This window comes from Chlorocebus sabaeus, chromosome 7 (genome assembly GCF_047675955.1).
Source record: "Chlorocebus sabaeus isolate Y175 chromosome 7, mChlSab1.0.hap1, whole genome shotgun sequence".
In the NCBI taxonomy this organism is placed as follows: domain Eukaryota; kingdom Metazoa; phylum Chordata; class Mammalia; order Primates; family Cercopithecidae; genus Chlorocebus; species Chlorocebus sabaeus.
In genome coordinates this window covers 85,197,085-85,212,756 of record NC_132910.1, presented here as the reverse complement: position 1 = coordinate 85,212,756, position 15,672 = coordinate 85,197,085, and the positions used below count along the sequence as shown (strand labels likewise).

Genomic DNA, 15,672 nt, shown 5'->3' with positions numbered 1-15,672 from the left:
GTTTCGCAAGGGGAACTAAGCAGCAGTTGAAGCTAGAGCATTTCAGGAATCCTGCAGAACTTCATAGAATAAGGTGCGGATGTTGGACCTTATCCAAAAGTCAAAGGAAGCCACTGAAGGGTTTGAAGCCAGGAAGTGACAGGCCCTGATCCACGTTTGGAAAGGCTCTCACTCAGACCCATGCAAAGCCCTGCGGGCGGGTGGGTTTATTGGGGCCACTCCCCTCCGCTGCCTTTCTCCACCCCAGTCACCGCCTCCTGCTTCTCAGCTTAGCCATCTGAGGGGGGTGGGAACCCTGTAATAGGGGCGGGGGGAAGAAAAACGTTCTTAAAAAAATATTAAAAGGAAAACATCCCACTTGGCAGCGAGTGCGCGGGAAGTTCAGCAAGCGAGTTCCGGGCTTCCCGCCCGCCCGCAGAAGACCGCCGGTGAGCCCCCAGCCTCCGCCTGGCCCGTCGCTCCGCCGTGTCCGTCAGTCAGTCGGTCTGTCAGCTTCCCCTTTCCCCACGCCTCCTTTTTCGGGGCGCCGCGCGGGTCGGGAGGTCGGAGGGGCCCCCTAGGTATTCAGGACGCCCTTGGTCCGCGTCGCTCCCGGCAGCGCTTCGGCGGCGGCGTCTGCAGAACCCGGTACCTGGCAGGTTCGGGTCTCTGCCGCGCGGAACCTCGCTGCCCACACTCCACGGCCGGGGCCTCTGACGCCTCCGCTTGTGGAGTTCTTCCCTGAGCGGCTGTAACTTTAAACCACTCTGAGCGAGGCCTATTTTTATTCAGAAACCAGCGGCCAGGGCCTCTGTGGAGAATGCCCAGATGGAGGGCCAGCCCGCCACTTGAAGTTTTCTCACAAATCTGAGGGAAAAGAATGTCTTGTCCTAATAACCTCTCTTTGCGATTTCACAGCTCTGTTGCCCCTTCGTAGCCAGATCGGTGGCCGTGGGGACCTTTGGATAAGGGTGTTGCCTGAGCTGGGGGAGCTGTGTCTGAACTCCATTGCTTGGTCTTTGTGTGGTGATCCCGAGGCCTCCACACTTGAGCCGGGCCAAAGCTGTGGCCTACTACCCCTCACAGGGATTGCTCCAAGAGTTCCAGGGCACAGGCTCACAGTGGCAAGGACAAGGAGATGACTGTAGCAGCCAAGTTCCGCATGGCCTCCCTGTATGTGGGTGACTTGCATGCAGATGTCACCGAGGACCTGCTGTTCAGGAAGTTCAGCGCTGCGGGGCCCGTGCTGTCCATCCGCATCTGCAGGGACCAGGTCACCCGCCGCTCTCTGGGCTATGCCTACGTGAACTTCTTGCAGCTGACTGATGCCCAGAAGGCGCTGGACACAATGAACTTTGACATCATAAAAGGCAAATCCATCCGTCTCATGTGGTCTCAGCGTGATGCCTACTTAAGGAGATCTGGAATTGGGAACGTGTTCATCAAGAATCTGGACAAATCTATCGATAACAAAACCCTTTATGAACATTTTTCAGGTTTTGGAAAGATTCTTTCCTCCAAGGTGATGAGTGATGATCAAGGTTCCAAGGGCTATGCATTTGTGCACTTTCAGAACCAGAGTGCTGCAGACAGGGCCATTGAGGAGATGAATGGAAAACTACTCAAGGGCTGCAAGGTGTTTGTTGGCAGATTCAAAAACCGAAAAGATCGTGAAGCTGAACTCAGAAGCAAAGCCAGTGAATTCACCAATATTTACATCAAAAACTTTGGAGGCGACATGGATGATGAGAGATTGAAGGACGTTTTCAGCAAATATGGCAAAACTCTGAGTGTTAAGGTGATGACAGATTCCAGTGGGAAATCCAAAGGCTTTGGCTTTGTGAGTTTCGATAGCCATGAGGCTGCCAAGAAAGCTGTTGAAGAAATGAATGGAAGGGACATAAATGGACAGCTGATTTTTGTAGGCCGGGCGCAAAAGAAAGTAGAGCGACAGGCTGAGTTAAAGCAAATGTTTGAGCAGCTGAAAAGGGAACGAATTCGTGGGTACCAGGGAGTAAAGCTCTATGTTAAGAACCTTGATGACACCATTGATGATGAAAAACTACGAAACGAATTTTCTTCATTTGGATCAATTATTAGAGTTAAGGTAATGCAGCAAGAGGGCCAGAGCAAAGGGTTTGGCTTCATCTGCTTCTCCTCTCTAGAGGATGCTACTAAAGCAATGATTGAGATGAATGGCCGCTTCTTGGGCTCCAAACCTATTAGCATTGCCTTAGCCCAGAGTTATTAGGAAAGATAAACATACCTTCCCAGTTAGCATCTGCAGCAGTTGGGGAAATGATAGTGATCTCTGCCTGAACTGACCTCAGTAAATTTCATATTCCACATGATGGGTGCTTAGTTTAGTGAATTTTATGATGAAACGTTTTTTATACAAAGCCATTTTTTTCTTTTGTGGAAAAATAAATGGAGCTTTGTTCATTTTACAGAGGCACATTTTCTAATTTTAATATTGCATATTTTATTTTGATGTTGTGTTCATAGCAATAAGTATAAATAGATATATCTTTATTACATTTGAACCAAATGAAATAAGGTAATAATTTGAATTTATTGCATATTTTATTTTAGTAATATTGCTAGCTTTAATTTCTTCTATGAAAATATGCTCAAAATAGTTCTTACACCTTAAGATTCCAAAGTATTTTTACTGACAGAAATTTTCTAATTTTTCATCCAAGTTTTGAGAAATCAGACTTTTAGAAATTTATAGTATGAATTTAAAGATCTAATTTCATTTTGAATAAATGCTTAAAGTACTCAGATATAGTTGAATTTATTTTAAATTTATATCCTGACATGCTTGTTTTTCGGATGGTTTAAATTAAGATGATGGAGGTTTTTAATGTTGCCTAAAAACTGGCTTGCTTTGTTTTGTTCTTTCCATTAGTTGGACTATAATTCAGGTACTTTCTTGTTAATCTAAATTGTAACTTGCACTGTAAAACCTTAACTTCTACATTCCTTAAGTTATATATCTGTATCAACTCAGGTGATCCAAAGTTGGCCTGGTCTTAAATCTCTTCATACCTATACGGCTTAATATTTTCCCTTAAATTTTTACCAGATGCTATTATTATGAAAGTCATGTATACAGATTGTAGAAATTCTGTTTAAAAACTTTTAAAATCTGTTTTATATCATTTTGTGTAGTGATAGTTTCTTAGGATTCAGAAAAGTAAGTTCTTCTATTTTTATAAGCTCACCTCTCCTTTTATTAGACTATGGCAGCTATGTAACCCATTAAGGTTCACTTTTAGCCTTCATTGATCAGAAAGTCACTGGCCGATTTTCTGATAAATTGAAGTTACATCACTTATTCTGTTTTCTAGCATAATTTTTAGTTTAGAACCATTCCCCTATTTCCCTTTCTCTCCTGCCTTTCATCTATATTCCTCAGCTTTTTAAAATACTTTCTAAAGGATTTTTTTTTTTTTTTTAAATGTTGGCTTTTAATATGTGCTGCTTCAAATCCATTTGGAAATCTTGGCAAGAGTTTTTTATTTACATTTAAATAATTGCTTTACAAATTCTGATTCATACCAAAGGTACCTAGCAAGCAAGTGCTTTTGTTTTTACTGTTTTCATATTTTTACTTGGCTTAGTTGTTTCTTATAACTATTATTCACATCATCTATTTCATATATTACTAATATAAAAGAAATACTAAAATATTTTTTGGCAATACCTCAGCTTATGAATGAGAAAAATTTGTTACCTTTTATTTTTATAGAAATTATGCGTATATTCTTTGCACATTTTCTAAAATAAAAATATTTTAGTCCATAAAAAGATTGCATATAATTGTATTATGCAAACCAATTCCCTATTATAATTTGTTACATATTTTTCTGTTTTTGTTCTCTTTCTACATATATACATACACCTAGGTAATTTACGAAAAACAGGATAATATTACAAATGTTGTTTGAAATTGTTTTCTTAAACAATATGATATGGTCAGCTTCTATGCTCACAATGATTTGTGTTATAATCTGAGTGATTTTTATGTTTTGTTCAATGACTGTACCAAAATATAACTAATTTCTTATTGATAAACTTATATGTTGCTAGATAATTTCTTCCTTTTTTCTTTCTTCCTCTATCATAAATAACTTAGAGATTAACATCCTTGCAAACTTGTATATGCAAATATGTCTGTTTTCTTAAGAAAATGTTTAGAAGTGGAATTAATGGCTAAAAAAGAATCAGTTTTAAAAAGTAATTTTGATAAATATTACTTAAATGCTGTCCGGAATACTTGTGGCATTTACATTTCCATTGTCATTGTAGGAGAATGCCTATTTCCATATGCTCCAAGAAACAAGGGTTTTTTTAAAAAGCTATTGGTAAATTCAACATGATATATAAAACAAACCATTTCGTCATTACTTTATTTCACTTTTGTAAATTACAAAAATTAAACAACATTTGTGTACTCACTGACCATTTGTATTTTCATACTTATGAGTTAATGTCTCATGATCATAATTTATTTTCTTGTTGGAGTGTTTTTTATTTACATGGATTTTTAGATTTCTTTGCATATTACGACAACATTTTAGACTTTTTCCCCTGATATTTCATTTTCTTTACAGTCTTGAAGGTTATTCCAAAATTAAATGTTAAGCTGGAAAGTTTCAGTATTTTACTTAAATGACTTTGATGTCATGCTTCAAAATATTTTGAACACTTTAAATGTATACATTCACACAAATATATATACACCCACACGATTTATCTGTATTGTGTTTATGACTTTCAGAATTTCGTATTCTCCATGCTTCTAACTAAAATTTTGGTGCATAAAAAGTATCTTATATAAAACCTATAGTAAATCTTTAAAAAATGTGCTTTTCCACCTTTAATAACATATGTTTTGGTAAATACCTGATTCAGAGAGCCAATGAATTAGAGTCGGCATATGAGTTTCACATAGATTCTTATACTAGATAAGTATTTACCAAAACATATATTAGAAGCAGAAAGTTGTTAAAAAGGTTTACCAGACAGGAAGACTGGAAAGTGTATTAAGTGTGCCTGGCCTTGACGTCTTATTCTGTATAATCTAGTCTCCATCTTAATTCAGAAAAGCTAATCTGTAAAACTGTTCAAATATTTCAACAATATTTGATAATGCTTACATATATTTTCAAGATAATATCAGGAAACAGAGTTCTGTCATGTATATAAGGAATTAATAGGACATAACATCAGATGTCTAGATGAATTATAGCTGTGGCTTAATTACACAATAATCTGCCTTAGTAGAAATTGCTGTTTCCAGCATTTACTGTAGAAAAGTGAGTCGGTTTACAAAAATATACAATCCTATGGATTTCTTTAATTCATTTAAATTTTGTTCATTCTAATTCTTTTTGGTGTGTGATAATAGCAAGTTATCTTAGTGGAAAATACAGATTCATTCATTAAAGAATATTAAATATTTTGTGCCCAAGTGCCTTAATAAATAAGTAGAATCTTAACTTTTCTGATAAGCATTCCAGTAAAAACTAATGTACATAGATATGCCTTGAGCCACTGTTTCTACTTTCACCCTTCTCTCCACACATATTGCCATGTCTGCTGTGTAGTTGCCTGCTTATGTGTACAGTCATTTCAATAAATATATTATTTTAACATTTTATCTTTTCAATTTCAAATAGGAATTTATAGTTGGTAAAAATAAAAATTTTAAAGTGATTTAATATTGTCATTTTCATGTTCTCAATAGTGTTATAGATCCCCTGAGAAAATGTCAAATAAAATATAATATTTCAGAGGTGAAAGCATGTTTGAAAATGATTTTTATTTATTATAAAGTGTTTGATTTTCCAAAGATCAGTTATCTTAAGAGTGAACTGAAAATTGCTTGTGTTTTTTAGTGAAGATACTTGTATTTCAGATTTTCAAGGACAATTTCTTTATGAACTAGTATTTCTTTTTTAAGTTACTCATAATTATGAGCTCACAATTGAAAACAAAACACTAATATACATCAAGTTTTAATGAGGAATAATTATTTTAAAGACATTTATGAATTTATTGTTAAATTCAACTAACCTGTCAGGTGCTTAGAATTAGCTTACTCATAGTGCGTTTGGAAATATGCCCCATAATATAATTTTAAAAAATTATATAATAAAACAATAGAGGAAAAATATAATTTTAAAAACTCTACACTTTCAAAAGTAGAACAGATTAAATACCCTCAGGATACTTTTGACATATATACATCTCCCAAGTGTATGTATACTCAAGTCCGAGTTACACATACACTTGGATTTGAATTTGGTAAAGTCAGAGTATTTTGCAGGTTTGCCCAGAGGAAATATGTATCATTCAGTGTTGGTTTTGTCTCATCGTCTTGTCATATTTTAGAGTTCACAGAATGCTCTGAACTAAATTGTAGTTGCCCTGAATGAAACAATTGAATCCAAACGAGAAGGAAATGCATCGTCTTAGTGGCGTTCTTAACTGTAGTAGAGAAAACACCTTAACTTCTGAGAGAGATTCATAATTTGTACAATGATATTTCATCAGATTTTATTAACCCATTTATATTTACATCATCTTATATATTTAAAAAATCCTTATTTTGAAGTTTTGCCAAACTCTAATAGCACATTTGAGTTGCGAAGGCAATATCACTGAAGTGGCAGATATAATTATTGTTTTTATTTTTGCATTCAGTGAATACCAGTCATAATTCATTTTTTGTTTGTTTTTACAATCAGTATCTCTAGAGGAATTTTCTTATTTCAGGAAGCCATGTCTAATGGTCTTGTAGGGCAACACAATTTTGATTTACATTTAATTTCATCTTTGTACATATGCTAGTAGCAGCCAATATGAATTCCTTGAAGTTAAAGTAAGCCTTTATAATAGTAGTTCCAGCAAATCTTTGTTAATCAAAGACTTGCCTCAATTTGAATGCAATTTGTTTTGACACATTATTATTTTACTGAATTACCATAGGAAACATTAGAAACCTAGTAGTATTCACCACTCTAGTCATTAACATTTTATATATAGTTTGTATACTAATGATATTTATATTGTATACATTGCAATTGTCAAAAGGCCATCAGTTATATGGTACTCCAATTTTTAATATTTATTTTGATTTTAACTAAAAAGATATTGGTAAATGCCAATTTGATCATATCATTCTTCTCCTTAGAAGCCTTTCATGACCTTACATTACTCTTAAAATTGGGTATAAATCTTTACTGTGTCCTAAGAGGCCTTGCATTCTCTGGTCCTTGTGTATTCTTTAAATCTTTTCTTGTGCTACTATTTCCCTTTGTCAATATACTGGAAATTAATTGGTCTTGTTTCAACTCCTTTAAAACTGTCAGGCTAGTTCCTACCTCACTAAAAGCTTTAACCTTTTAACAGATAAAAGACCGTGTATTGTACAGGTGGAACAAATCTTCCAACTGATTTATGAAAAAATATATGGTGAAAACATTTAATTATCTCCTAGAAAAAAAAGGTATTTATAGGTATAGGTAGCCAGGAATAGATTTTTATTTCAGAATTCTCAGTGTAAGTTTTATTGGTTCTGTTTATGTGACATTCTTTTTCTTAACCAATCATTGGAGCCAAGGTAATGAGACTTGCTGATTAACTGGGGTTAGGTAACATATTCAAACGTTGAGCAAAAATATCCTTGACAAAGAAAGGTAGAGGTTGTTTTTCAAGGAAAAATCAAGATACGAGTGCCGGAAAAAGTGTGAATTGCTGTAGAATGAACCTTCCCCCCCACCAGGATCTACAATAGATGATATATTACAGATAAACTATTCCCAGTGCCTGGAATACTCTCCCTTAATTTTAATCTGACTGACTCTTGCTTATCTATTTTCAAGCACAGTCTTTTGAACTCTCAATAATCCCATTTCTCTCTCTACTTTGCTAGCATAGCACTTATTAGATGAGCAAAATAAAACTTCTACACTCCTAAGACAGGCAACATAACTTTTTTTTTTTTTTTTTTTTTAGTAGTTGGCTCATTAATCCTCATTTATCAGTTGAAAAACTTATTACACATAATTACCTACTCTTTTCTCTTTCTCAATACATGTGACTACACAGCTAACCCAATATATGGCCTGAAAAGTTCTGTCTTTTTCAGGTTTCTTTCACTATACAGGTGACTATAAAAGCAAGAAATTCCGAGTTAAGTTCAGGAAGTGATAGAAGAACATTCTTAAGTTTCAAGATCTAAGCCACAGTTTTTATCCATGTTTTTTTAATTCTCTAAAATTTATTTTACTGAATATTTATATGAATATAACTACTTTTTTTTTCTATCAGTCTAATGTTCTAATGTTTCTTTTATACATCTCTCTAGGGACCTTCGTGGAGAGACCAGGTGTTTGGGCGAGATGTAGATATCCTTATGCTTCTGGACTTGCTAATATCAGAAGCCATCCAAACCAGACTAGATGAAATATTGATGCCCAGCATGGACTTGGGCTCATATACACAGTCTAGAATTTGGGAGCCAAATCAAAATATGTAAATAATCTTCTTTTCAAAATGGAAATATTTTTCTTTTCTCTTTTCTTTCTCTCAAGGGACAGGAAAGTCTCCCTATAAGATGTTAACCTACAAAAACTATGATACCTTTTTTCAAAATTACATCACATATGAAAGTGTTACAGGGAGAAAAAGAGTAAGACTCTTGGAAAAGCCGGGGAGGATCACCTTTAAATATTTATATTTAAAAAATATATATTATTTTAAGTAATAACTAATTCTTCACATTTCTGCTTTTTCATATTTTAGGATATAGGATGGGTATATTTATTTGTGGGATATCTGATCTTATTGTAGAAGGACCGTTTGAAAGAAACTCTGTTGCATAATAAAAAGAAAAGTAAAGTAAGTTTCAACTCTTTAAGAAGATGAAGTAGGGGGTAGGGAGGAATATTCAGTAGAAAATCTCTGCTTCTTACTGAATCTTTTATCAGGTATTGGCTTACGAAGTGCATACACTATGGCAGCACGAAACTAAATAACTATAGGCAAAAAAAAAGTTGGGCAAATCAACATATTGATGAGGGACATTCATTTAGGTAATTTTTATTATGTAGAACTTTTGTTAAAGAGGTAATATCCACAATAGAAAATTGCAGAAATTTTAAGCATGTAACTTAATGATTTAAAGTGTGTATTTTTTGTAACTACCACGCAAGTCAAGAAGTAGAACATTACCTGTACCCCTCCAACTCTCTCCCAATCACTTGTCTGTCTCACTTATTCAAATATAAACTCTATCTTGACTTCAAACTCTAAAGTTTAATCTTGATTACCTTAAATTGTATTCAAATTGATTCATAAAGCATGATTCCTCTTGTGTCACATACTTTTACTCAGCATATTTTAGTGAAATTCATTTCATACCACTGAGTTTAGTAGTAGTGTGCTGATTGTCATCGTCATATTCTTCTGTTGTGAGACTGTATGACAAATTATTTATTCTTTCATCATGAATAAACATTTGGGTTGCTTTTGTGTTAGAACAATAACAAGTAATGCCACTATAAAAATTATCATAGATGTCTTTCTTTTTAACTAAGATATAATTCAGATAGCATAAATTTAACATTTTCAGGTATAAATTTACTGGTTTTTAGTGTATTCACAAGATTGTGCAAAATCACCACTATCTAATTTTGGTACATTTCCATCACATCACAACAAAACCTCAGGCCAAGGAGCAGTCACTTCCCAGTCTCCTCTCCCGACAGCCTCTGGCAACCGTAATATAGTCTGTGTCTCTAGGAATTTGTATATTCTAGACTTTCATATGTACATACATATAGTATAAATAGTATTATATAATATATGATCTTATGTTTCTGCCTTCTTTCACTTAATTTTTTAAAGTTTCATCCATGTTGGAGCATGTATCAGTACTTCATTTCTCTTTGTGACTGTATAATATTCATTTGTGTGAATAAACCACATTTTGTTTATTCATATAGCATTTGATGGACATTTGGAATGTTTCTACTCTGGCTATAATGAATAACACTACTATGAACATTCAAGTACAGGATTTTATATGAATAAATGTTTTCAGTTCTCTTGGTTATATTAATAAGCAAAGACAGTTTCTTATTGTCATTATCAATTTTATTCATCTTTTCAAAAAACCAACTTTTGGCTGCATTCACTTTTTCTATTGTTTTTCTATTCTTAATTTTGTTTATTTCTGTTGTAATCTCTACCATTTCCTTTTTTTTTTTTTTTTTTCTTGATTTGGGTTTCTGTACTTTTTTATTTGTATTTTCTTAAGATGAGAAGTTAGGATACTGATTTGAAATTTTTACTTTTTAAAAATATAGATATTCACAGCTATACATGCCCTTCAGCACGGCTTTAGGGGCAACCAATATGTTGGTGTGTTCTGTTTTTGTTTTCATTGATCTTAAACTGCTTTGGTATGTGTTTTGTTTTCATTGAAACCAAAATATTTTCTAATTTCCCTTTTGATTTCTTCTTTTACTCATTGATGATTTAGGAGTTTGTTTTTAACTTCTATATATTTGTATATTTCCCAAATTATTTCCTGATATTAATTTATAATATCATTCCATTGTGGCTGGTGAACATACATTTTATCATACATTTTATTATTTTAATCCTTTTTTTAACATTTATTCAGACTTACTTTATAGCTAACGTGGCGTATTCTGAGGAATGTTTCATGTGTACTTGAAAAGAACTGTGCATTCTGCTGTTATTGGCTGGAGTACTGTATAAATATGTGTTAGGTGCAGTTGGTTTATACTATTGTTCCAGTCATGTATTTCCTTTTTAATTTTCTGTCTGGTTGAAGCATATGGAATAAGCAAGCAAAATATCAGTTAAGATATAGAGTAGGACAAATTGACCCAATTGGCATATATAGAATCAAGAGAAAACAACTGCAGAACACATTAGTTTTATGTATAAGTGGAATATTTTCAATCATGTACCCAATAATGAGCCATAAACATAGCCACAATACATTTCAAGAGATGAATATCATACTGAATGTTTCTACTGTCAATTATGCAATTCAACTAAGGATCAAGAAGAATATATAAGTAGAAAATCCTTACATATTCAGAAATTAAGAGATCACTATGAAAGCACAATGGGCATTTAAAATATTTTAAATTGAGGCTAGGTGCAGAGCCTCATGCCTGTAATCCCAGCACCTTTGGAGGTCGAGGTGGGCATATCACCTGAGGTCAGGCGTAAGACACCAGCTTGGCCAATGTGGAGAAGCCCCGTCTCTACTAAAAATATGCAAATTGGCTGGGCGTGGTGAGGTGTGCCTGTAATTGCAGCTACTGGGGAGGCTGAGGCAAGATAATGGCTTGAACTTGGGAGGCAGAGGTTTCAGTGAGCCGAGATCGCACCACACCACTCCAGCTTGGGTAACAGAGAAAGACTCTGTCTCCATATATATGTGTGTGTGTGTGTGTGTGTGTGTGTGTGTGTATATATGTATATATGAATTGAGTATTGTACAATGATTATATAAACTATCCAAACTTATGAGAAGTATTATAGTCATGCTTTGTGGTTTATTTGTGGTCATAAAAATGTATATATTAGAAAAGAAAATGTTGAAGAAATGAGCTAAGTGTTCATCTCCAGAAATTGGGAAAAGGACAGGAATTAGATTAAAGTAAAAGAAAATTAAGAATAAAAATTAAAGAAATAGAAAAAAGAAAGTCCCAAACCACCCAAGAACTGAAGGGTGCCTATACAAGTCTGTAAAAAACATGAGAGATTCTACTTTGTCTGTAAATTGCTTCAAAGTTACCACATTATTCTAACAACAACTAAAATACTTAACAGACTGAAAAATCGACAACTCTTAGATATGTCAGAGAAGTCTGTGTCAGGGCAAACCACTGTCTCCAAAATTAGAGAGGCAGATAGACAGATAAAGAGAATCACAATTTAGCATAACAGAGGCTCACAAGCAGAAACTTGTATAGTAACCAGTACTCAAGTAGGAAAATATAAACTGTAATGGTATTGCTGATGGCTTAATATAGATAAGCCTGAGAGATCAAAACTGCAGGCAGACACAGTCCTTGGGGGTTCCCACACTTTTGTGAGTTTTACTTCCAGGAGCTTTCCCAGGAGCTGTCCCAGTTTCTCACAGTGAAGAACAGAGTAAAGTTATTTTATGGTTCTTACCTGGTAAGAGGAAGACGGTATTTTGTTATACTTAATAAGACCTACCCTCAAGAGAAACTATTTTCTCGGAGCCTAACCTAGGGAGTTTTGTTAGACCTTGACCAAATCAGGGGAAGGTAAATACACAATTCAGTCAACTCTAGTTATTCCATACGAAGGAAGGCCTTGAAAAAATGAAAACAAAACCAACAAAAACAAAAATGAAAGCGTTTATGAAATTCACAGTGCAAGGGCACAGACTCACTAAAAGACTGAAATCTAATCATAAGACTACAGAATGCTTCCCTTCCACCCACATCTTACCACTTACATTACTAAAGACCTAAGTACCACAGTTCTTTTCTCCACCTGTGTGTAAAAGGAATACACACACATACACACACACACACGGTATATATGTGAATATATATACACATGGTAAAAGAAACTATATACATACACACACATACCATTTATACTATGTATATATGTATGTACACATATGTGTACCACGTATATATGCATGTATACATGTATACCATATATACTATGTATATGTGTGTGTACATACACACACACACACACACACATCTGCCTGTCAACAGAAAAGGTATATATTTGCCTGTCAACAAAACTGTAAAATATACTAAATGCCAAAATACAATTTGAAGAGATAGAGCAAGCATCATAACAAGACTCAAATATGACAGCGATGTTGGTATTATCAAATCATGAATTTAAACAACTTCAGTTAATATGTTAAGAGCTCTAATGGAAAAAGTAGAAAATATGCAAGAATAGATGGACAATGTATGCAGAGAGATGAGAATTCTAAGAAATCATCAAAAAGAAATTCAAGAGATCAAAAACACTGTAACAGAAATGAAGAATGCCTTTGATGGGCTCATTATTAGTAGATTGGATAAGGCTGAGGAGAAAATCCCTGAGCTTGAGAATACGTTGACAGAAACTTACAAAACGAAAAACACAGTGAAGAAAAGACCAAAAAATTTATCCAAGAACTATGGGACTATAGAAGGTATAACATATGAATAATGAAAACATTAAGTGAAGAAGAAAGAGAGAATGAAACAGAAGAAATACCTGAAACAATAATGACTAAGAATTTTTCAAAATTAACATCATACATCAGACAACAGATTCTGGAAGCTCAGAGAACACTGAGCAGGATGATTAAAAACAATACAAAACTATGCCAGGAAGTATCATATTCAAACTGCAGAAAAATAAAGATAAAGAAAAAGTTTTGAAAAAAGTCAGAGGAAAATGACATCTTATCTAAAGATGAGTAACTGAGTTCTTAGTAACCATGCAAGCAAGAAGTGAAGATTTAAATTGTTGAGAGAAAAGAAAGTAAAACCAACAAACAACAACTTCTCCATCTTAGAATTTGTATTCTGCAAGATCATTCTTCAAAAGTGAAGGAGAAATGAAAAACTTCCCCAAACCAACAAAAATTGAGAGGATTTGTTGCCAGTACACCTGTCTTACAAGAGATGTTAGAAGTTCTGCAGAGAGAAGGGAAATATTTTAAGTAAATAATTAACATCTACATAAAGAAAGGGAGATCCTGGTGAATAAATAATTGAAGGTAAAATAAAAATATAATTTATCTTCCCTTTAATTGACCTACCAAATAAAAGTTCATCCAAAATAATTATAGCAACAATGCATCTGATTATGTGTGATCATGAACTGGGCACTGTGGATATTAACCACTTCATGGGCATACACTTGCCCTTGTATTACACCAGAAGTGGTATAGTGTTGTTGCTTTTTCTTTTTAATTAGTGGACATGGATTAGTTGGAAAGTATATGGTAATCTCTAGAGCAACCACACACACACACACACACGCATACACACACACACGAAAAATTAAGGAAGTATAATGGATATGCTAAGAAAGAGAGAAAATAGAACTATGTAAAATGTTCGGTTAAACTTATAAAAGTTAGAAAAAGTGTGGAAGACATAAAAAAGAGGGAAAACATAAGCACCAAATAAAAAATGAAAACAAATATGACCTATATTAATCTAACTAAATAAAAATTACTTTAAACATCAGTGGTCTACAGATACCAATTAAATGACAGAAATTAGCAGATTGTATAACAAACAATATATCTTGTATATAAGAAACTTACTTTGAATATAAAGTCACAGGTAAATTAAAAGTAAAGGAATGAAGAAAGTAAGGAGATGAAATCTGCTAACACTAATAAAAAGAAAGCGAGAGTATCTATATTAATATCAGAGAAAGCCGACTTCAAAGTAATTTATCAGGGAAAAAAGAAGGGCATTACATAATAATTAAGGAGTCAATTCTCCAAAAATACATATTAATTCTTAATGTGTATGTGCCCGAAAACAGAGTGTCAAAATATTTGAGATGAAAACTAATAGACCTTCAAGGAAAAATAGATGAAAATCTATATATAAATCTACTATTATAGTTGTAGACTTCGACACCTCTTTATCAAAAATGAACAGACAGAGCAGGCAGAAAATTAGTAAAGACATAATTCAACTCAACAGCACCATCGATCACCTCGATATAATAGAAATCTATTTATTGCTTCATCTAGTATTGCCCATTCAAGGTAAAACCTATCAGCAGACTAGGAATAGAGAGGAACTTGCTCAACTTGATTTTTAAAAAATCTATAAAAAACACCCTATAGCTATTATCATACTTAATGGTAAGAAACTTGAAGCTTCCCTGCCAAAATCAGAAACAAGGTAAGGATGTCCTCTGTCACTACATATAAAAATATATGTAGAATATGTATATAAGGAAAACTATAAAACTGATAAAATAAATCAAAGAAGAACTTAACAAATATTCTATGTTCATGGTTAAGAAGATTCAGTATTATTACAGTATCAGTTCTTCCCAAATTAGTCTACAGATCCAGTGAAATCTCAATAAAAATCCCACTATGTACTTTTGGTGGATATTGACAGACTGATTCTACAGTTTATATGGAGAAGTAAAAGACCTATAATAGCCAATACAATGTTGAAGTAGATCAACAAATGTGGAGGACACTAACCCAATTCAAGACTTATTATAAAGCGATAACAATCAAGACAATGTGGTATTGGGAAAAGATGAGTTAAATCAATGAAACAGAATAGAGAGCCCATGAATAGAACCACATATAGTTGACCGATCTATGACAAATGTACAAAGAGAATACAAGTGAGAAAAGATAGTCTTTTCAACAAATTTGATAGAATAATTGGACATGCATATGTAAGTAAATTTACCCAGACACAGACCTTGTACTTTCCACAAAAATTAACTCAAAATGGATCATAGACTTACATGCAAAACTCTAAAACTTCTAGGAGACAACATAGGAGAAAATCTAGATGACTTTGAAAGTGACAATGACTTTTCTTTTTATTATTTCTGTACTTTAAGTTCTAGGGTACACGTGAACAACATGCA

At 33.9% G+C, this 15,672-nt stretch overlaps 1 protein-coding gene across 3 annotated transcripts; it reads left to right on the top strand.

The window, feature by feature from the left end:
- Positions 1-267: 267 nt before the first annotated feature.
- PABPC4L (poly(A) binding protein cytoplasmic 4 like) lies at positions 268-9,989 on the top strand. 3 transcript variants are annotated; one of them, XM_037992025.2, is made up of 3 exons: positions 268-483; positions 898-2,086; positions 8,360-9,989. In XM_037992025.2, exons 2-3 carry the CDS (start codon positions 1,118-1,120, stop codon positions 8,528-8,530), a joined length of 1,140 nt encoding a protein of 379 aa, XP_037847953.1. In that variant the 5' UTR covers positions 268-483; positions 898-1,117; the 3' UTR covers positions 8,531-9,989. The 3 variants fall into 3 exon arrangements, with proteins under 3 accessions (XP_037847953.1, XP_007997993.2, XP_037847955.1); XM_007999802.3 differs by lacking the exon at positions 8,360-9,989 and having other exon boundaries at positions 270-428; positions 898-5,789; XM_037992027.2 differs by lacking the exon at positions 8,360-9,989 and having other exon boundaries at positions 270-483; positions 898-5,789.
- The last annotated feature ends 5,683 nt before the right edge of the window (positions 9,990-15,672 follow it).

Coding starts and splice junctions, on each gene's coding strand:
- PABPC4L (XM_037992025.2), top strand. CDS start 1,118: ATGACTGTAGCAGCCAAGTTCCGCATGGCCTCCCTGTATGTGGGTGAC. Junction 2,087..8,359: donor GATCAATTATTAGAGTTAAG/GTAATGCAGCAA, acceptor ACATCTCTCTAG/GGACCTTCGTGGAGAGACCA.